The following is a 24,311-nucleotide window of genomic DNA, read 5'->3' on the forward strand; positions in this document are numbered from 1 at the left end:
CGTTCGCAAATCCAAAGAAGGGACTTTTTGAGTGCGTTCGAATGTGGGCGCATTCGAACGTGATCGACGGAAATCCTCTATAATTAGGGTTTCATATTATTTTAGGACTTGTTGGCTAGCCTCTTTAAATATGTGGATGGCAACCAACTTCATTATACGATTGGATTCTTGATTTTTTGCCTCCTATCTTCTCTCTAATTTAACCTTAATGCTATTTTTCTAGTTGAATACAAATAGATATTTATTATTTCTTTTTTTTTTAGTTATTTTTATAGGTTAAAGTTAAACAAAAATTATGACTTGATTTTACAGTAGATTGTTATAATATTATGATTACTTTTAGAATGTAATTCTAACATAATTATATAAATAGAGATATCATCACAAATCAATATCTCATATCAAAACATATTCTTTACAAACCATCTTCTAATATATTGTTTAATAATCACAGTACAATTTGTTAATATTATTTTATATATTATAGTAATTACAAATATACATTAAAATTTGGTAATTCGACTTTTGAAGAGGGTTAAATCGGCAATTTGACATTTTAGAAATGTTAAATTAGTAATTTGATCTTTTGGGTAAAGAAGTGGGATATCCCAATTTTATCCCAGCGAAAGAGCTGGAATAAAACTTCGTTCTTCTCCTTTTTATTTTTATTTTTATTCCAGCTCTTTATCACTTATTTGTAGGGGTGAAAACGGGTCGGATTAACTCCGACCCGACCCGCTATCCGACCCGACTCGGATCGGATTCGGATAAAAAATTTCTATCCGACTCGGATTCGGATTCGGATACGGATAGAATTTTTGAAAAAAATTCGGATACGGATTCGGATACGGGTCGGATAAATTTTTCGGATTCGGATACGGATATCGGATATCCGTTTACCCGCATATTTTTTTAAATGATTTACAGTTTTTAGTTTGCTTATTTAAATAGTAAGTATTAATATTATTACTAATAATACATTATCTATTATTTATAGAGATTAATTTCTCTAATTTTATATATTTGGCATACAAAAAAATTATTTGTTGTAAAACTCTTAATAATTTTGTGTTAATTATATTTAAATAAAATATTATAATTATTTTAAATTTAATCAATATTCGTTTAAAATCCGATCCTTTATCCGAAAATTATCCGTATCCGTTTAGTTAGGATATGGTTTTAAATTTTGCTATCCGTCCAATATCTGTATCCGAATCCGTATCCGAACTAAAAATACGGATTCGGATATGGGTTGAGCACTATCCGATCCGTTTTCAGCCCTACTTATTTGGCATAATATTTTAGAATAAATGGTAGTTTATTCCTAATAAACTCCTTTATCCAGCACCTCAGTGGACGGGGATTCGAGGCGACTCATCCCATATTATCGGGCATCGAATGAAATAATCTGTTACGAATTAGTTCAAACAATCTGAGAAACGTGTCTTCCCACCATGATCTCCACTTGAAACACGTTCCACTCTTTCCCCCCGACCTCGTCGCTTTCGGAGTTGAACAGATTCCAAACTTTCCCCTGGTATTTTGTAAATTACTCTTCCCCTGACCTTAGTTATTTAGTACCATCTTAGGTTTGAAATCTACCCATTAAAGTTTTCCCCCGATGGTTTAACCAATCGCTTGTTCAAACCTACCAACATATTGCTGCTCTTTTTTCCTAATATTTTTTTTTCTTAAAGAGAACCAACTTATGCATTATATTATAAGAATTCATTTGTTCCAAATAAGAAATTCTTAAATAGAATAAAACGCAAATTTAAACACGTAAAGCCCTAGCCCTCCCATGTTACTTTCATATTTTTAACCTCTACTTCTACTTATGAAATATAAACGGTGCTACCAGTTTGTGTTAGAGAGAGAGGAAAGTCGGTGAGTAACAGAGAACGGACGCCAAGTAAGAAAGGTTCCAGATTTTTTTCTCGGAGTTAAAATATCTTTTAGTGGGCCATCGTCTATTCTCTCACAGGCAAGAAGCAATTCGCTTCCTATAAATACCGGGCAACTCTCTCCTTCCCGGAACTCCAGGCCCCTTTTCCCATTCGAAATCTTTAGTGCATTCCCATCCCAAGGTCGTAAACACTCTCCACAATGACTGAATCCCGAATTATCGTGCCTCTTCGTCTTCTTCTCCTCTTCCTCTTTGCCTCAGGTAAGCAACGAAGCTGTACGTATTAATTTCCTCTGTTCTCTTCCAGTCCTCTGTTCTGGAATTAACTTCTTCTTCAGGTGCTCTTTCTGCTACCTTCACGCTAACCAACAACTGCGGCCATACCGTGTGGCCGGGCATACTCTCCAGCGCCGGCACGGCGATGTTGGAGACGACGGGATTCGCCATGGAGAAAGGCGAGTCGAAGACCCTCGACGTGCCGTCGTCGTGGTCGGGCCGCTTCTGGGGCCGCACCATCTGTTCCACCGACTCCACGGGTAAATTCTCGTGCGTCACCGGCGATTGCGGGTCTGGGAAGCTCGACTGCTCCGGCGGCGGCGCCGCCCCGCCAGCCACCCTTGCTGAGTTCACCCTAGACGGCAGCGGAGGGATGGACTTCTATGATGTCAGCCTCGTCGATGGGTACTATATGTTAAATACCCCACTTTTATCTTATAATTAGAGAAGTAATCTTTTAATACTTGTTATAATAGAACAGGTATAACCTGCCGATGTTGGTGGTGCCGCAAGGGGGCTCGGGCGGTAACTGCACCGCCACGGGGTGCCTCGTGGATCTCAACGGCGCGTGTCCGTCGGATCTGCAGGTAGTGATGGAGACTACGGATGGGGGAAGTCAGAGAGTGGCGTGCAAGAGCGCCTGCGAGGCGTTCGGATCACCGCAGTATTGCTGCAGTGGGGCGTATGGGAATCCGAATACGTGTAAGCCGTCGTCATACTCGGAGTTCTTCAAGAACGCGTGCCCGAGGGCGTACAGCTACGCCTACGACGATGCTACGTCGACGTTTACTTGTGCCTCGGCGAATTACGTCATCACCTTCTGTCCCAACACCTCCAGGTACTTTCGTTTCTATCAGCTTCTTTTTAATAGAGATGATTTGCTACCTCCTATCTCTCTAAAGGGCTGCTGAGCCTTCTGATTAGGTTTCTTGTTGAGTTTAGGGAGATGTCGGTAAGATAAATCTAGGTGAGATTTTTTGCTTTCTTTTTTAGGTGAGAGGTCGGCACTTGGTAGTTCTCATTTCTCAAAACAGCATGACAATTTTTATTGTGGTCCCCTCCTGTCGATATTTTATACATTCTCCTTAATTATTAGGGTTCTGAGAGAGTTAATGCGATTGAACGGACAGTCTGAAACCAGGTCGCGCAAGCAGCCCGTCCTTTTCCGTTTTCTTATATAATGACAAGCCATTAACTTAATTAATTAATCTTATCTATCGTAAACTCATTCTAACTTCTATCTTTTGTCGTCCAACAGCCAGAAATCATCTGGTGAGAATCCCGAGGCAGCTGGTCTTCCTCTCACGAACGACACGATGGTCTTCCTCGGTGGCGACGACGTTAGCCACGCTCCGTTCGCTGTGCCGCGACTTGCGTTACGCCTATCTATCGCCGTGATCGCCGTCTCGTTTGCTGCTCATGGCCCCACCACTGTGTGATGTAAACATGGCATGGGCTTTCACCTGCTCCCAAGGCGATCATTGGTAATTTTGGACACGTCATCACCTCCATGCTTTACCTGATCCGTTGACGGCTGATCCTCGACCGCTTGTCTTTTGGCGTGCAAAACGAGATATTCGATCGTGGGAAGAACCAGGATCTGATGGAGGAGATGCAGCCAGTGGCAGTTCAAATTTGGAAAATTTTCTATAGAAATTTTTAGTATGTAGGAGCGAAAAAGTGCTAACTAGATATCTTTCCTTTTAATTGATTGTTTTTATCGGAGGATATTTTCCTCCTCAAGAGTTCTTTCGGGACTGTTGCATTTAATTATATCTATTTTTTATTTAGTATATATATTTTTTATAGTTAATATATTACATATATAATCCATATTAAAATTTATCATTATAAATTGAAAAATTAAATAAATTAAAGATTATAGGTACCTAGTTTTTTCTTAAACTATCTGAGGAAAAATTTCAGAAGAAATAATTTTTCATTAATTTCTGTGAAAATTTGTGCAATACAATCAGGCACTCATATAAGTAACTCTATCCTTTTTGGTAGTAGGATAAAATACTTTTTTTTTTCTTTCTTATAACACAAGAATCAAATCTGAATTCTAGACCTTTTCGAACAAACATCAATCTGAGCTTAAGTTCCTATTGGAGTTTTGGGTCAAATGAGGAGTATGCTTATTTATTTTTTGTTTTGGGACCAGTAAAAAATTTAGAATTTCAACAAAATGAGAAACTAAAACTTGAGATAAAGATATCGAGAATTAGGGTGTTTATTCCATCTTTTATATTCCATAGCTTATTTTATATATTTTTATTTCAAAATCTTATTACATGTTTGGTATAGATGGTTTTTAGAATAAGGAAAGTTTATCTCATAATAGTTGAGTTATTTTTAACCAATCAAACAGATGATCCTTCTTAGTTTAGGAGGCAGAGAATAGCACTGCCTCCATCCAGCAGGCGGAGGGTGCAGGTTGCCCTCACAGGTGTGAATCTTCAGATGTATAAGGTTGTTAGTATTTTAACATATTATCAAATGAAAGAATGATCGGCGAGATTCGTTTGCTTTCAGATTTTATTATGTTATCTTTTGTGACTTGAGCATGGCTGAATTCCTCTTTCGTATTGGCAGTGCTTACGAAAGTTTAACAAAGAGCCCTTCTGTTTTGCATCTAAGATTAAGTGCTCGGGAAAATATAAATTAAGTGCTCGGGTTTAACTTTCTTTTATGTTTAATAACAGATAAGATATCAGTCACTGTCCAACTTTGAGTACGACGACAAAGAATTGAGAAAACTACATTATATATTTATATTAATTTTATATAAGTATGATACGGTTTGAAACATTCTGATCACGCAATTGTAATCGAAATGATCGCTTCTAGTACACCGCTCAAACGTGAATTATTAGTCCAACCTTTGCTTATGATTTTGGTTTTTGGTTAAATGTCTGTCTTTATCACTATTGAAGAAGAAAGAAGGATTGCCAAAACAAAACAAAACAAAAAATTTGGCAACCAAAACATTTTGTTTCAATTTATTGATTGATTAGAGAATCCCTTTCAATCGAAGAAAATTGAATTGGGGACCCCTTTCTGACAGGATTGGTTGAGATTACATTTCCTTGTGTGTGAGATTTTTTATCAAAAAAATTAGTGCCTGACTAATTATATTAATTTGGAATCGAAGTACAACCAAAGTTGATGGCGAATTGATCCAATCCTTACGAATCCGGCTTGTGATTGCATCTTTAGTAAGATTGTGGCAATAGTGTTGTTTTACCATTGCTAGGGAAGAAAATCCATTAGATTAGTAACTTTGAGGCCTCCGCCCAGCAGATACTTGCATGCCCACGTGCCCATACGACATGCGCGGCACATATGACAGGACTGCCGAGGTTGCCACGCATGAAGATACACTTATACTCACGTAAATTATCTTCAGATAAATCATGCTATTATATCAATAAACATGTTAATATATCAATATTCAAATCCATAATGATCATGCTAGACTTTTACATAATCTAGTAGACCCACATAAATCATGACAAACTATTAAGATACAACTAAAATAACTAACACATGAGTACAATATAAATCAACTTGTATTATATAAATCATTGTCAAATATAATAGAGTACAAATATATCTCATAACAGTATAACTCAACTTCTATAAAAACCAACTTCTATATTATCCCATATCTAGCTCACCTAATCTTCATTCTACAATGTTTTGTTTAGATCTCAACTCACTAGTAAGTATCTCATATCTGGGAGGGCGTTAGAAAAGAAATAAAAAGTGTCATAAGCTAAATGTTTAGTAAATATAACTTATCTCAAATCAATAGTAATAAGCAAAAGAGTAAATCATGTACTAGATAATATAAATAAAAAAGTAACATCATTTTATTAATAAGTTTATAATTATATCCTTAATAATATAAAAATCTAGTAGATTTAATATCATGACTAATCAAATATATAATTCTAGACAATATATAAATAAATCGACAGTCATATTATCATCATAACTCTCTTAAATATAATACATGTGATACATGTCGATTATGACTATGCTATGATATCAATTACAATAGCAATGATGCATAATGACTATTCGATAATTATATATAAAATGATAATGAATTATATATATTTTTTAATATCTTAATCATCAATATCATCTCCAAATAATAACATCATACTAGACTACCGTGCACGGTCAATATCCACTACTCGATCTTATAATCCAGCTTGAAGGCTTGTAGCACACCCTGCCATCCATTAACAATATCTCAATCATCATCATACCTATCAACTGTCAAGGGTATCTCAAATATCGTCATACTCTGCCGACCGTTAAGAGTATCAATATCATTTAGACCTGCGTACCTAATTAGCTAATAGAAATCATATAAGAATAACTCACTGCATATGCCATAATGAACACAATGGCATGCGTTCGAATATCTATTGCACACATAGATAATTGACCTCAGATGTAAAGCCATAGGATTGCAAATATATCAAATGATCAATCAACTCTAGGCACACCATAACCGTCGTGCCCACTTAGGTTTCCTCATGTTTTTTACTAATTATCATATTCATAAGATTTCATACTTTCTTTCTGCATGATAGATCATATGTAATTATTTAGTATTATAATAAGTTATGCATTTTAGAAATTTAGGTGGTAAGAAAATAAACACATATATAACGCAAGGTATCAGAGCTAGACTGACCTCAGGCACACCATTAATGGTGATGACTACAGCTATGGCTACTAGAAGGCAAACAGAAGATCTAAACTCATTAAAGAAAGGTGCAAACATAGAAACACCAAGGCATGGAGCATGAAGAACTGATCTTCCCCCAAAAAGCCTAATAACTATGGAAGGCCTAATGTTTGCATTGATGACTGCCTTGGCATTAACCAACATAATAGAAAGATTGGTAAAGAATAGTGATGAGAATAAGGAAGACCACCGCACCACACATGAAGCGATTTATGGTTTGATGTTGTAACGAGGCAAGATCTCAACACCTTGGCATCAACCATTGGATTCAACTAGCCCTACCATAGGCCACGTCATCCACAACAATGAGCCGCTCCTTCCACACCCCATGGCATGAGAGGCTGCGACTACCCGTAGGTTAGAGCAACCCAAGGAGATCCTAAGGGGGGTGCAAACTATACATGAAGATGACAAGGAGTGGCTAGAGTATGACAAGGTGGAACACTAGTGTGATTTCATACAACGGAGGTGGGATGCATACCAATAGTAACAATACCCTCCCGTATCTAGGCTGAGTCAAGGCTACAGCCCCAACAATGACTTCGATATACGAGGTCAATCAGTACATGTTAATTTTTCAAAATTTTAAAGTGGCAATCCTCTTGATTGGATATATAGGGATGGGCAATTTTTTGAGTTTCAAAAGACGCTCGAAGACTCCAAGGTGCTGCTCTCAAATTTCTACTTTGAAGGGTCAGCCTTTTATTGGTATTGAGGCACTTCGGGAATGAGAGACTTAAAATGTGGATTGATCTTACAAGGGATATTGTGAAAAGATTTGGGGCTGTTGGATATGATAATTTCGATGCTTTCCTCACCAAGATGGTATGACAAACTATAGTCGTAGAGTACTAAGAAGAGTTCGATCAGATTCGTGCACATTGTGATCCACCGTGGTCGGACACTTTGTTGAAATCTAATTCTTGGCGGTGCTACATGCGAGCAGATATTGAAGCATTATGTCCAAGAACCTAAGAGGAATTGTATGAGGACACCATCATCATGGAAAGGAAGCACCAAGGCCTAAGGAACCAAAGCAAAATCTATTCGAAATAATCTAGTTTTGGGATCATTGTTAAGTAAGATAGGTTTTAAGTTGGTGTTTGAGTCTGATAAGTTTATACTTATAAAAAATGTCATGTATGTAGGAATGATCTACTTGTCGAATGGCCTCTTTAAGATAAATGTAATGGCTATGACTTCAAATAAAAATGAATCTTCTTCTTTTCACTTACTTGAGTCTTGCAAAATTTGGCATAGTAGTTTAAGACATGTTCATTATGGTACATTGCCTAGATTAATTAATTTTAATATGTTGCCTAATTTCTATATTGATTTGAAAAAGAAATGTGAAATATGTGTAGAAGCCAAATTGGCTAAGACTTCGTTTTATTCTATTGAACGAAGTATAAAACCTCTAAAACTTATACATACTAATCTACATGATTTCAAATTTGTTCAAACTAGAGGTAGGAAAAAATATTTTATTACTTTTATTGACGATTGCACAAGATATTTGTTCAAATTGGCTAAGACTTTATTCTATTCCATTGAACGAAGTACAAAACCTTTTGAACTTATACATACTGATGTATGTGATTTAAAATTTATTCAAACTAGAGGTAGGAAAAAATATTTTATTACTTTTATTGAGGATTGCACAAGATATTGTTGTGTGTATTTGCTAAGAAGCAAAGATGAGGTTTTAGAAATATTTATACATTTTAAAACTGAGGTTGAGAACCAACTTAGCGGAAAGATTAAAATGCTAAGAAATGATAAAGGTAGTGAATATGAATAACTATTTGCACAAATATGTGCAGAAAATAAAATTATTCATCAAATAACGACTCCTTACGCTCCACAGCAAAATAACATTGCTGAATGTAAAAAATAAAATTCTAAAAGAGATGATGAATGCCATGTTAATAATCAAGTTATGCTTTACTCTAGAATTTGTGGGGGCAAGCTTTGCTTTTTGCAAATCACATTCTCAACCGATTATCCCATAAGAAAATAGATAAAATATCTTATGAGTTATGGAAAGGTCGAGAACCTAGCTATAAATTCTTAAGAGTGTGGGGGTGCTTTGCAAAGTTTGCAATTCCAATTCCTGAAAGGATAAAAATTAGACCTAAAACTACTGATTGTATAATCATCGATTGTACTCATAGCAGTAGTGGATATTGATTCCTGGTTTACAAATTAGATAATTCTGAGGTACATAAGAATATAATTATTGAGTCTAGGAATGTATCACTTTTTTAGAATGTATTTCCATATTAATCTACATGAGAAGTAAGTTCTCTTAAAGAACTTATAAAAATGTAGAAAGAGATGAGCAAAACCAAGAGTCTATGCTAGACGAAAATGATAATGAACATAAACGAAGTAAGAGGGCATGGACTTCTACATCTTTTGGTCCTGATATTTTAACATATTTGTTAGATAAGGAACCTCAGAGTTATAAGGAAATAATGTGTCTATTCCTGAAGCTCCTTTATGGAAAGAAGCTATTGACAGTGAAGTTGAATCCATTTTACCAAATCACATACCATTAGTAGATCTTTTACTAGGGTGTAAACCTTTGGGTTATAAATGAATCTTCAAAAGGAAGATAAAAATAGATAGTTCAATTAACAAATACAAAGGGAGACTTGTAGTCAAAGGATATAGATAGACAGATGGAATAGGTTACTTTGATACATATTCACTAGTAATAACATATATCAGATTAATAATTACTCTTGCGGCATTATATAATCTATAAATATATCTGATGTATGTGAAAATATATTATTGAATGGTGAATTAAATGAAGAAATTTATATGGAATAATTCGAAGGGTTTGTGGCTCTAGAAAAAGAGAGAAAGGTATACAAATTAGTTAAATCTCTTTATGAGCTTACACAAGCACCTAAACAATGGCATAAAAATTTTAACCAAGTTATGATGTCAAATGGTTTTTGCATTAATGAATGTGATAAGTACGTTTATGTGAAAAACACTTTAGATAATTATGTCATTGTATGTCTTTATGTGGATGGTATGATAATAACTGGTAGCAATATAATATCATTAAAGCTACTAAGAACATGTTAGCTAACAAGTTTGACATGAAATATTGGGAGTTGCAGACGTGATTCTTGGTATAAAGATCACTAAGATATCTAAATGATATGTTATATCTCAATCACATTATATTGAGAAATTGCTTGATAAATTTGATAAAGATAATAACAATCTAGCCAGAACATCTGTAAATGTGAATCTTCATCTCACAAAGAATACAGGTGAATATATATATCTCAGTTAGAATATTCTCGGATAATAGGCAGTTTGATATACGTCATGAATTGCACTCGTCCGGATATTGCATACTCTACGAGTAAATTGAGTAGATATACAAGTAATCTAGGGAATGATCATTGGAAGTAAATAGTTAGGGTACTTAGATATTTGAGATACACCACTAATTATGGATTGCACTATTCAAGATATCCATTAGTACTTGAAAGGTACAGTGATGCAAATTGAATTTCTAATACAAAAGATACCAAATTCACGTGTTGATATGTCTTTACACTTGGGGTGCATCTATTTCATTAAAATATTCTAAACAAACATGTATAACCAGATCTACTATGGAATCTAAATTCAAAGCATCAGATAAGGCTGGAGAAGAAGTTGAGTGGGTTCAAATTTTTTAGAACATATTACTTCCGTAATTTGCAATGACGGGAATGGGAGATTACCGGTAAGCCAGATGCTTCTTTTGCAATAGTTAATCGGCTATAGGAAGGGCGCAAAGTCAAATGCATAATGGCAAGTCATGACATATACGTCGTCGGCATAATACAATGCGATAATTGATCTCAAATAGTGTAATATCCATTGATTATGTGAAATCAAAAGATAACATCTCGGATTAGTTAATAAAGGGTATAACAAGAGATCAAGTGTATTATTCATCGAGGGAAATAGTTTATAGCCTACCACATAGAGAGTAATGACACAACAATAATCCAATCTAATTGATTGGAAATCCCAAGATCTAGATTCAAAGGGACAACCGAGTTGGTGAGGCTTTCTCTGAAATCATTAAGGAATTATCTTATACCTTTTCTTATGATGACATAGTGATAAACCTGTACTAAGTATTAGGGTAAGCAATTCTTTTAATGACCCTTATACCTTAGAAATTTAAGTGAAGTATGGTAGGATATTCTTAATAAGAGGTCACCTATGTGAGTGTGAGGTGGGCCGCTTCTATGAGATGACTAAGCTAAATATCTAGAGCACTCAAAGAATTACCAGATGTGTCCAAAGGCTAAAATGGACACAACATATATAACCGACTAAGTTGAAAAGAAGTTGTGTGAGTATTATTATCTTGGTTTATCAAAAAGCTGAACAGCTTAAGACATAACTAGTTAGATTTATAATTATAAGTAAAAGTATAAATATAGATACAAATCTAATTATGATCAAGTTATGGTTCTCACTTTATTTTAATTAATTAGGGAGTTTGTAGTCTTTACTTTATAAATAAATAAATAAATAAGCCTAGTATTTTATTTGTTACAAAATAATAATATATAATAAATTATTAGAATTACTTAAAATGTTTATCATAAGAATATTAGTATATAAATCTAATAATTATAATTTATAAATCTATCTATTAATCTAATAGAAATATAAATAAGTAAATATAAATATTACCTATATTTATGTGTAATAGTTTATAATAGTATAATCATTAATTATACTAATTATAATTAATAATAATTATCCTAAAGAATTTATATTAATATTACAATAATTAAATTCTAAATAATCTATTTGCATTAATTAAGAAAGAAATACCTAACTAAATAAGTAAATAAATAATGAAATAAAATAAAATAAAAGAGCTGCCGCCAGTGTAACACTAGCCAACTAAAGTGCTGGGCCGAGCCCGGCACTGTTGTAGAAAGAAGAGGAGAAGAAGCAGAGGAAGAAGAAGAAGGAAGAAGAAGGAAGAAGAAAGAAGAAGAAGAGAAGAGAAGAAGAAGGGAAGGAGGGGCACCAGGCTAGTGGGGAGGGGCTCGATAACTGCTGGCCAGCCAGTGGCTGCCCTCTCACTGGTGGCGTAACTCCGATGAGCTCGAGCCCAATTGAGAGAGAGAGAGAGAGAGAGAGAGAGAGAAAAGCGAGAGAGAGAGGGTGAGGAGAAGGGAGGGGGATGATGGATCAGGTGGTTGAAGGCGACGGTCATAGGGGGGAGAGAGGGAGAGAAATAGAGAGAAACAGAGAAAATGAGAGGGAGATAGAGATAGAGAGAGAAGGAAAAAGAGGAAGGAGGCTCACCAGCATCGGTAGTATGGTGACAGTGGCGGTGGATCGGTGATGGTAGCAGTGAGAGATAGAGAGAGAAAGAGAGTTTGAGGGAAAGAGGAGAGTGAGAGAGAGAGACCGAAAGAGAGAGAGAGAGTGGAGAGAAGAAAAAGAGAGAGAGAGAGAGGCGGTGGGAGGAGGCGGGGCCATCGCGCCAGCTGGCTCATCCAGGTTGGCTAGGTCAGCAGTTGGGAGCGCGTGGCGCCGTCAGCCTGCTCGTAGATGCATGGCACGAGGTCGGCCACATCGTGCCATGCACCAATTAATTTTTTTCTTTTTTTATTAAAATAGGTTGTTACATTATCCTTTCCCCCTTATAAAAATTTTGACCCAAAATTTAAATCACACTAGTATTATAAGAAAATCAATATACCTAGTTCCACCTCTTCTATTCAAATTGATAATTATCTATTCTTTTTCTTTTTTTTTTAAGATCCATAATTCATACTTCATTCACTAACTTACTCATTAACTCCTAATATTACACAACCACAAGTAACTTCCATATAAAAATAAATTCCTACATCTTAGTTAGTCAAATAATCACACTATATCCATAGACATCGATAATACCACTAGTTTGCAAAAAAGAACGTACACTAATTCTACAATATAAAAGTTGTTGTCATCTATTAATTGTATCATGTTCTACTCCAACATATCTCAACTTGTTCAGATCTATCACTTCTTCTACTAATTGCTACCATATGATAGTGAAATGACATTATTACCTATGATAAAATAATACAACTTGTTTAAGTAATGTAATACCCCCCGCCCGGCACGGGCACGCCCACGCCCATGCCCACGCCCACGCCCACGCCCACGCGCCCACATGGCACACGCGGCACACTAGATAGGTCGAGCGGGGCCCATCATGCATAAATACACTCCTATGCATATATAATTATGACATCATCAAATAATACTTACTAACATATCTATGCTCACATAATCCAACACCAAATAAATTATACTAATCATACTAACAACCAAATAAACTTGTTAACATATGAATATCCAAGTCCATAATAATATACACAAGACCACTACATAATCTGGCAGGACTCACATAGGCCATGATAAACTATCAAGATACAACTAAACAATTGATATACGAGTATACTATAATCTGACATGTATTATACAAATCATCGTCTATACAATAAAGTACAAATATCAAATAATAGTACAACTCAATATCTGGTTAAACTATCTTCTATACCACCTCACGTCTATAGCTCACCTTATCTTTACTCTAAAATATCTCATTAGGATATCTCAAGTCGGTATCACATACCATAATATCTGTGCTGGTTACAAAAGAAAATAAAAATAGTTATGTAATAAAAGACTCAGTGAATAGACCTTACCCCGAATTAGTGATGCCAAACAGAGAGTAAATCATGTACTAGATAATATCAATCAGAAAAATCATCATGTCATGAATGAGTATATGAATGTGTCCTTAATAATACATAAATGAAATGTAGATAACATGCCATAACTGATAAAATATATAATTCTCGACAATGAATAAATAAATCTCCATTTCATACTATCATCATAACTCTCTCTCAAATATGACACATGATGCATGCCGACTATGACCATGCTATGATATCAAATACAACCACATATGATGTATATTAACAACTAGATAATTAGGTAATCAGATGATAATAAAATTATATGCATTTCTCAGCATCTCAATCATCAATATCAACTTTATATGTCATCATCATACTAGACCACTATACATAGTAAACACCCGGTACCCGGTCTCAACATCATGTCTAAAAGCTCAGAGCATACTCCGGCACCCGCAAGAGTATCTCAAATATAACCATACCCCACCACCCGCTAGGGTATCAATATCCATCCAGATCGGGCACCCTCCTAGCTAATAGAAACCTCATGAGGATAACTCGCCACATATGCCTTAGCGAACGGCATGTGTCTGAATGTCTGCTACGCACATAGACTAACAACCTCAAACGAAAGGCCAACAGGATCGCGACTATATCGAGCGATCAATCATCTCTAGGCACGCCATAACCCTCGTGCCCACTCTAGTATCCTCACGCTTTCTATCAACTATCCTGTCAATCACATTTCATACTTTCCTTCTAAATGACAGATCATATCCATATATCTAGTATGATAACAAGTTAATGCATAACAGGAATTTAGGTGGAATAGAAATCAAGAGAAAAATGATGCAATGTAGTCTCCAATCATGTAGCCAACACATGTATAACCATGCTAATCTATTACATGCATACTCATGCTACATATCAATTGGACATAAAATTATAACAGTATAATCATCTCTTATCATCTCTATTTATTATCATCAAACTCATATCCAAGATTAGCCAAACTATATGCATGATAAAAATATGTTCAATTGTAATCATCTCTAGATAAAGTCAAATAATCATACTGGAGGCCGAAACATGCACGTACATAATATATAATATAACCTCTATTCAGAAGACCCAACACATGTATCCCCCACATCCATCAATTAACCGTCACACATCACTAACAAAGTCCATGGGGTCTCAAATAAGGGGGGTTCAGAGTCTGAAAATATTTAAGTAATATAAAATTAGTTGTTTATTCGATTATAATCCGTTTGAGTAAAATGTGACATTTTATTAGGTTTAAAATTGATTAGATTCGTAGGATAAGTTTAATTGTGATAATATTCATATGCTATTATCATAATTTATATTTATTTACTAAAAATCCTAGTTTGCTAATTATAGAATAAATAATAAGTAAATAGTAGTTTATCTCCTTTTTGTAAATAACCAAAGACGACTATATATATATATATATGATTTAATAAAAAATATAATTATAAAAAATAATATTATTAATACTTATTTTGTAATACCTACTTTTATTTAATTAATCATAAATTATACGCAAAATAGTCATTATCCTATTATACAAAAATAATATGCAAGTTTAGTATTCCATTTTATACAAACTATTAGACAATAATAATATACTAAAAATAGTTATATTAAATGTAAATCTAAATGTAAGATTATTATGAATGAGACTACATAAATTAATCTAATAAAGAATAACTAAACTATAAATAAATTTATAGGCAATATTTATAATTAAAATTAATAAATTATTATACTAAAAATACTTAGTAAAATTATATTAGTGAGTGTAAATTATCAAAATAATTAATTATTTAAATAGACTAATTTACCTAATATTAGAAAATAATTATATATATAAAAAAATTCCCTTTGCTACAGTGCTGGGCTGATTGCAGTAAGAGGAGGAGGAGGGACCGAGAATGGAGAAGAAGAAGAAAGGAAGAATAAAAGAAAGAAAGAAAGAAAGAAAGAAAAGAAGGAAGAAGAAGAAGAGAAAGAGGAGGGGAGGGAGTGCGAACCCAAGCCGGCGAGGAGGGCACCGGCCGCTGTTGGTTAGCTAGTGGCCAGCCTCTCTCCGGTGGCTCAACTCCGACAAGCTCGAGCTTGGGTGTGAGTGAGAGAGAGAGAGGGGGGACGGAAAGGAGCTTATCGATGCTTAAGGAGGTGGCGGCAGCGGTTTCCAAGGATGGCAGCGGTAGTAGGCCGGCCTTAGTGAGAGACAGAAAGAGAGAGAGAGAGAGACTACGAGAGAAAGAGAAAAGAGAGAGAGAGAGAGAGAGGGCGGTGGCGTCGGGGCCCACCGCGACCAGTTGGTCGCAGCTGGTTGGCTGCGGCAGTGGGGTGGGCATGTGGCGCCTCACCACACAAGCTACCTCATGCAGCTAGCTGCATAGGCACGAGGCCAGCCACGTCATGCCCAATTTGTTTTTTAAAGGTTGGGTTATTACAAGTAAAATATCTCCCATGTACTAAATGTATACTCCGATTCCAAACATGCTCAATGGATTATCCCTCAATACTATCACTAATATCAGTGGAACGATAAATACATCTTATTTCAAAAACATCCAAAATATTTAGCTCATGATTCTTTTTCTAGGCAAATTATGCCACTAACCTAAACATACTCACCATCATTCGATATCCTCATAAAATTTAGGCAATAATACAAACTCTCTTATTTAAAAGTGTGCTTATATGCTTATACCATTATACAAATTACTAAACAAGTCAATATAAGAGATCACACCTATCCATATAAGACAATATCAACTTGTATTCATAATACATTCTTCAAAATAACATACAGTTCATCAAATCCAGCCTATCAATATTAATCATAATGCAACCTCAAACAAATTTATATAGCCTTTTGATTCTCCACATTATCTTCTTTCTTAATTTGCAATATCAGAATGGTTAAATTCAAACTACCTCAAGAAACATACATGATAAAAATTTATATTGTTCTTTCTATCAATTGATTTCCGTATCTAAACTATTTATTCATCGATCTATATAGTTCCAATTCAATCATGATCAACTCAATAATTATTGCTAAAGCAATATATTCCTAGTACATTCTGCTAATTAATCCAACAATCTTTCTAATAACTTGACAATATAGCACTCCATTCATAATATCAATCCATATGCAACGGCTATTAACATATACTCAATAACATCAACATAGTATTAGGTAACTAATATAGTTTTAAGTATTTACTAATCTATCATACTCGATCTTTAAGAGTACATACATACAATTTGGATAAATCCACAAAAGTAATGTCCATGAACTAATAAGCTACTAAGATCAATCTTCTGAGTTATTCATGCTATTATGATTTTATCTGCCAATAAAATAGCTGAAACCAATTTATTCATATGGATAACAAGACGCCTAAGAATAATAATTATTAAACTCAGTAACATATCTTCTTTTTTATTTTAAATCAACTAATATCCTCAATTTTATAATTCATTAAAAATTAAAATTTCATAAACTATAATAGAATTAGCAATCCTATAATCATAATCTCCCAATCAAATATCTTTATCTTAAAACTCAGATACAAACTATAAATCATTACAATTATTAAGCTCAATCTCATCATTAGAAAAACCGCTTAATAACTTATGGTAATAATTTAACATGTAAGCCAACGGTTATATAAATGCTTATAGACCACTTTCTATACATCACTATTTATTTATCATTTAGCAGCATAATAAACATCCATCAATACACTTTATATGAAAGATTATAGTCGTTTGTATTCCCTTCATTACCGTCAAATGAAGTAATTAATCTAACTTTCAAATAATCTATCAGTCATAATAGATGATCATATCTATAGGCTCTACGAATAACTCTATCAAGCTATCTCTCCTATTAGTACCCTTAGAAACAATTAACATGACAAAGCACATAATATCTCAATTTAACAGCTATGAATAAAAATTAACATATCTTATTCTAATTAAATCATTTACACCTCATACTTCTCAAGAGTCCCAACCTAATATTCTATTATATTCTCTATACAAAGTCCACCACATGTACTGAACAATTTAGTTTTATAGCATTGCCCAAAATTATTCTACAACATTATTAGTACCACATAATAACCGCAAATCAATATAAGTCTACATAATTTTGACTCAAATCCAACATCATCAAAAATACACAATCGACATGCTATCACATTCTTATCTTCTAAATCGATGTCATAACTAAACTAGTAATGTGTTTTCCACTGTCATGCTACCTATATCATAGTGCTACCATCTTAGCAAATTATTATCACCTTATACTATTTATCTTATTATCAAACTTCCACTTAATCATATCTACATAATTAGCAGTTTCTAAACTAAACTCACTTTCATGTCATCCAAACATTACATTAAATCACAACTACTAAAATTATTCCTAATCCATAATCTTTGTTCATGTTATATTTTCTATCTTTATTATCCTCTTTGTAATTATCAAATTAATGATGTAATAGAGACGGTAAACATCTATTTGCTAGTTTAATCAGAACTTTTATAACTACTACCACAAGCATCTTGTGAAGACAATCTATCATATCAATCATTCTAAAATTTTATAATCCCCAATCATATCATATTGTCTAACATCTTTTCACGGCATAAAATCATCCAACTACAATCAATGATTAGAATCCACACAAAAATTTAAAATAGTCTTCTGCACATATACCTTTTTACATCATCTTCTAATCCCAAGTGTATCCATAAAAGAATCAAAATCCAAAATATGCAATATCTATTTAAAATAAGCTCAAATCTACTGATAATAATCCTTGTGCACAAAATACATATCTTCACATGTTTATGAATTTCTACACTTTACCACATTATATGAACATATATACATCTCCAATATTACATTCCACATACTGTAATACCTCAACATCAATAACATCAATGCATAATTTAGTAACATTTCTTCCTATTCATTAGTAACTCAGATAATTCTCAATATACCAATATCTAAAATTATTTCTGTCAATATCGTCAAGCATTAAACTTAATAACCTCAACATTATAACTCAGGCATCTATCTCAATCAATTAATATCAAACTCATCGAGATTGACTACTAGCGCAACCCTAAACAAAATCGACAACTAATGTACTTAATGGTTTGCCTAACCATCCTTAAAACTTAGGCTCTAATACCACCTGAATTATAACGCCCCCGTTTAGCACAGGCACGTGCACTCCCACACCCCACACGGTATGCACATTGCACGTGACAGGTGGGTCGCACAAATACATTCATGTGCATATATAATCATGGCATCATTAAATAAAACTTACTAATATATCCATGCTCATATAATCCATCACCAAATAAATCATAATATTAAATAAATGAACCGATTAACATATAAATATCCAAGTCCATAATAATATACACTAGACAACTACACAATTTGGTAGGACCCACACAAGCTACCACAAACCATCATGATATAACTAAAACAACTAATACATGAGTACACTATAATATGACATATATTATACAAATCATCGTCTGATATAATAAAGTGCAAATATAACAAACAACAATATAACTTAATATCTATACCGTCTTACACTTATAGCTCACCTCATCATTCTAAAATATTTTCTCAGGATATCTCAAGTCGCTATCACGTACCACATATCTAAGAGGGTTATAAAATAAATAAATAGAGTCATAAGCAAAAGGCTCAGTGAATAGACCTTACCCCAAATCAGTTATATCAAATAGAGAGTAAATCATGTACGAGATAATATGAATTATATAAGAGTATTATGACATGAATGAGTATATAAATGCATCCTTAATAATATATAAATGAAAGGTAGATATCATATCATAACTGATAGAAGTATATAATTCTTAACAATATATAAATAAATCTCCATGTCATACTACTATCATGACTCTCTCTCAAATATGACACATATGATGCATATCGACCTTGATTATGCTATGATATCAAATACAACCACATATGATGTATATTAACCACTCGATAATCAGGTAATTAGATAATAATGAAATCATATGTATTTTTTAACATCTCAGTCATCAATATCATCTCTAAATATCATCATCATATTATACCACTATGCACAGTCAACTCCCGTTGCCTAGTCTCAACATCATGCTTGAAGGCTCAGAGCATACTCTGCCATCCGCAAAGTGTATCTCAATCATAGCTATACCTTGCCATCAGCTAAGAGTATCAACATCTATTTAGACTAGGCATCCTTCTAGTTGACAGAAACACGTGAGGATAACTCGCCAAATATGGCCTGTCGAATGGCATATGTCTGAATGTTTGCTGTGCACATAGACTAACGACCTCAGATGTAAGGCCATAGGATCGCAACTACGTCGAGTGATCAATTATCTACCAAGCGCATCCTAACCCTCGTGCCCACTCAGGTATCATCATACTTTTTACCAATTATTCTATCAATCAGATTTCATGCTTTTATTCTAAATGATAGATTATATGCATTTATCCAATACGATAACAAGTCAATGCATATCATGAATTTAGGTGGAACAAGAGTCAAAAGAACTATATGATGTGATAAAATCTCTAATGGTACATGTATCACATGCATACTCATGTTAGTCTATCATATGCATACTCATGTTACAGATTATCTCAACATAAAGTCATAACAGTATAGCCATATCTAATCATCTCTTTATATTACTAATGTACTCATATCCTAGATCTCCAATGGGACGATAGAGATAGAGATAGAGATAGAGAGAGAGAAGGACGAGGAGGAAGGTGGAGGCTCACCAGCATCGATAGTACGACGATAACGGAAGCAATGGTGGGTCGACGGTGGTAATAGTGAGAGATATAGAGAGGAGAGTTTGAGGGAAAGAGGAGAGAGAGAGACCGAAAGAGAGAGAGTGGAGAGAAGAAAAAGGGAGAAAGAGGTGGTGGGGAGGAGGAGGAAAGGCGATGGCTGCAGCAGCGTCGGGGCCTATCGCACCAATTGACTTGACCAAGTTGGTTGAGCTGACAGCTAGGAGCGCGTGGCGCCCTTAGCCAACCTGTAGCTGCATGGCACAAGGCCGACCACACTATGGTTGGCCACGTCATGCCATGCACTAATTAAATTTTTTTTTTAAGATAGGTTATTGCACCACATATTATTAATGATGGATTAATGGTAAAATTAATTTAGATCAAAGAGTACTTATTGTCATATATTTACTTATTTAAATTCATGAAGAGAAGTTAATAAAAATTAGCTCTAAAGTAAGTATCACTATTAGATATTTGAGAAATGTTAGTATGATATATAAGTGTCAAACTTCTTTTGGGCTTTGAGCCTCAAAAATGTACATATTTTATGAGTAAACGATACTATACAACTTAACTCACAAACACGCGTTGCCCGGCCCGGCTTAGTTCCATTCATGCTAATGGGTTAAGTAGGTTCGATTCTGGTCTGGTTTAGGTTGGTTCGATAGGTTGAACCCGAAGTGATGTGTTCTTTTAAATTAATCAGTTTCGTTCATGGCTAGATCTAACCCTCCATTTGCATCCCTTCGTCGTGCCTGTTTACTACTATAAATATTTCATTCGTGACCAGATTTATCCATTTGCATCCCTTCATATTGTTCAGGCTCAATAAGGTATTCGAATAGCTGCTTCCTTTTGAGTGTAAGACAGTCGTTATATCCTAGGAGACTGACGTCCACTATTTTAGAAGCAATCCGTAGAAGACGAATTAATTTTAAGGAGATAATGTCTAAAACTAGACTCGACTATACAAAATTTTATATTCCGTAATCTGTAAGTTTATTTAGTTTATTTACTTCTTTTGGATCAGATTTCTTGTGATTTTTGGAATCAAATTATTACTGCTAACATTTTTAACTCTTGAACTATCATTGTTCCTCAAATACACACCCAAATTTTTTTTCCAACACATGAAAATCTGATTTTACGAACTTCTATAGATAATTTTGTTTAGATAGGGAATCTATGAGGATAGTAAAAGTTTAGAGCATATATGTAAAAAATGATAATAATTCAAGAGGAGCTAAATGTAATTATCGTTAAATATAATTTTGTCATTATTGATCCCTATCACGTTGTTTGTACAACAGGAGTTTACCCGACGTTGGAAAAGAGTAGCGTGACAGTGAGCTCACCCTCTACGAGTGATTAAAATTAAAAATCGACCGGGCAAGACACTGCCGCGGAATAACCGACAACTTCCGACCGTGCATGACATCATTTTTCAGATCCCGTCCACCGCCATGGTATCCGACTCAGCGCCAGAGCTGCATGATAGCAACACCAAGCCAGCACCACTTGTCAAATTGCTTTGATTTCGGCCATTAAGTTTGTTGCTGTGGTAGGCTCTCCTACTCATCCATTCTGTATGGTTGCAACGTTGCATGACATTAATTTGGGAGAGGACGTTGACGTACGCTTTTATTTATTTCAATTATTTAGTTGGCTTCCATCACTTCTGGGTGAAAAGGATATCTCAGTTTAATTTGATTTCCTTCCCTCTCCGGTGACTTAAGAAGGCTTAAGCTTTACAGTTTATTGGTATGGAATTGACCGTAGTACACCTCCTGAACATCATGGAGCTAATTGGCTTCACGAAGAACTTGACTGCAGCTCGAAGGATCATCTCCAATTGTATTTGTGATCTAGAAATATCAGATGAAAAAAGAGTAGAGATTGGAAGAATTTCTAGTTAAGACTATTTTAGTTAAGTTACAAGATATGTGCATACTTAGTAAGCTTGACAATAAAATAAGAGAAAAAGAATCCTTAAGACCTCAAAGGAGGTTAATCTCTTTACTGTGTTCATTTGTGGAATAAGGCTTATGCTAGCATTAGTATTCTAATTACCAGAATAAGAGAGCAACTACGAGTATAAGTTATTCTAATATTTAGTTCAATATTACTATAAGAAATAATACTTATATTTGATGTGGTATAAAGTTAATATTAAAGTATTGAAGAATAATAAATTTGTACTTGGAATCGATGATATTTTACACCAAATGATAGAAATACCTTGAGTATTTATTAATATAGTAGCTAGTAGTAATTAGTATATTTCTAAAATAATATTAATTTTTATTACAGTTGCTAAATTAATGAACTCCATGTTCCCACATTATATTATATTTAATACATACTTTCTCGCATTTCCTCTCATCGTAAAAATAAAAAATTATAGCTACGCATTGAACCCTACTTCTTTACACTCCCAAATTTCACACATTGTCCCCAACCCTATATGGCGAGTTCGAGACTGATAATCATACATTTTTACTTTGAGAAGCCTATTTTTTATAGGGAAAGTCCTAAAGAAAAGAGGCATCATTCCTAGAGGCCAAAAAATCTCATTGAAGATCACTCAAAGTGAGAATCGTGAAAATTAATGTTTCATCTTATTAAACTTCCTCTATATAAAAATTTTTATAAGATATTATCTCAAGGGTTAAAAAGGAAAGCTTATAACCTTAAGGGTCACCAAAGTTAGATATTAAGTACAGGAAGCAATATTGAGGGGAGTAAACCAAAGAGTATTGTGGGTAATAACAATCATGTCATAAGTAATTTATAACAATTGTTTTTATAGTGCTTCGTTTGATCTCATAGAAGATATTTATGGTTTTTTTTACCTTTGGTTGTTAAGAAATTTATTTCATGTTAAAATCATTTTGTTTGCTTATCCCCTTGTGTTTTATAATTTTGTTATCTCTTATCCTTCTAAGAGATATAGATCTTTTGGAGGTGATTAAGTATTTTTACCATCAACTCGGGATCTCACCATCGCCCATGATCAAATGCAAGATGAGGAGGGCGGTAGTGCAGTTCGATTTGCATAACCACGCTTCGCAACTACATGAAAAATGTGAATTTGCACTATTTCAATGTCTTCTCGTTTCGATTGTAACATGTACCAATTGCAATGGACCAAAGTTCTTTATTCTGCAAAGAGTAATTCTACATCAATGGAGAAATGCACTAGGAAATGCTACTTTGTCCTAAGTAAATAAGTATACTACATTTACTTGTACATAACAATTACTATAGATTGTGTATTGTGTAAAATAAGGTCATGTGAAAAAATTTTGAGTTGTTATGGCAGTGTGGGGTCATAACTCCACATAAGCCTATATTAATAAAAAAAAAATTGTAGTGCATGGCACGATGTGGTCGGCCATAGCATGGCCGGCCTCATGCCATGTAGCAACTGGCGGCTGAGGGTGCCACGCGCCTCAGCTACTGTGTGTAGAATAAGATACTAGTCTTAATTAATTAATTATATTGTATAATTAAGTAAAAACTATATAGTTTCTAATTAATCAAGATAGAGGAAGAATTATAAAATTAATTATAAATAGATCTTGTCTATACTTATATCTTATTTATAGTTACTTAGCCTTTTATTTTATTGATAAGTACATCTTTAGAATATTTTTACATAAAAAGAAATGGACCTCTCCCCCTTATATTATAACTATCATTTTATGATAA

General features: G+C 34.1%; 1 protein-coding gene across 1 annotated transcript; it reads left to right on the forward strand.

Moving 5' to 3' along the window:
- The first annotated feature begins 2,015 nt into the window (after positions 1-2,015).
- Positions 2,016-3,978, forward strand: LOC140763705 (thaumatin-like protein 1b). Its single transcript, XM_073102010.1, has 4 exons — positions 2,016-2,170; positions 2,248-2,590; positions 2,667-3,023; positions 3,444-3,978. Exons 1-4 carry the CDS (start codon positions 2,110-2,112, stop codon positions 3,622-3,624), a joined length of 942 nt encoding a protein of 313 aa, XP_072958111.1. The 5' UTR covers positions 2,016-2,109; the 3' UTR covers positions 3,625-3,978.
- Positions 3,979-24,311: the final 20,333 nt, after the last annotated feature.

The sequence above is a fragment of the Typha angustifolia genome, chromosome 7, assembly GCF_048772165.1.
Source record: "Typha angustifolia cultivar Huaian chromosome 7, ASM4877216v1, whole genome shotgun sequence".
Lineage (NCBI taxonomy): Eukaryota > Viridiplantae > Streptophyta > Magnoliopsida > Poales > Typhaceae > Typha > Typha angustifolia.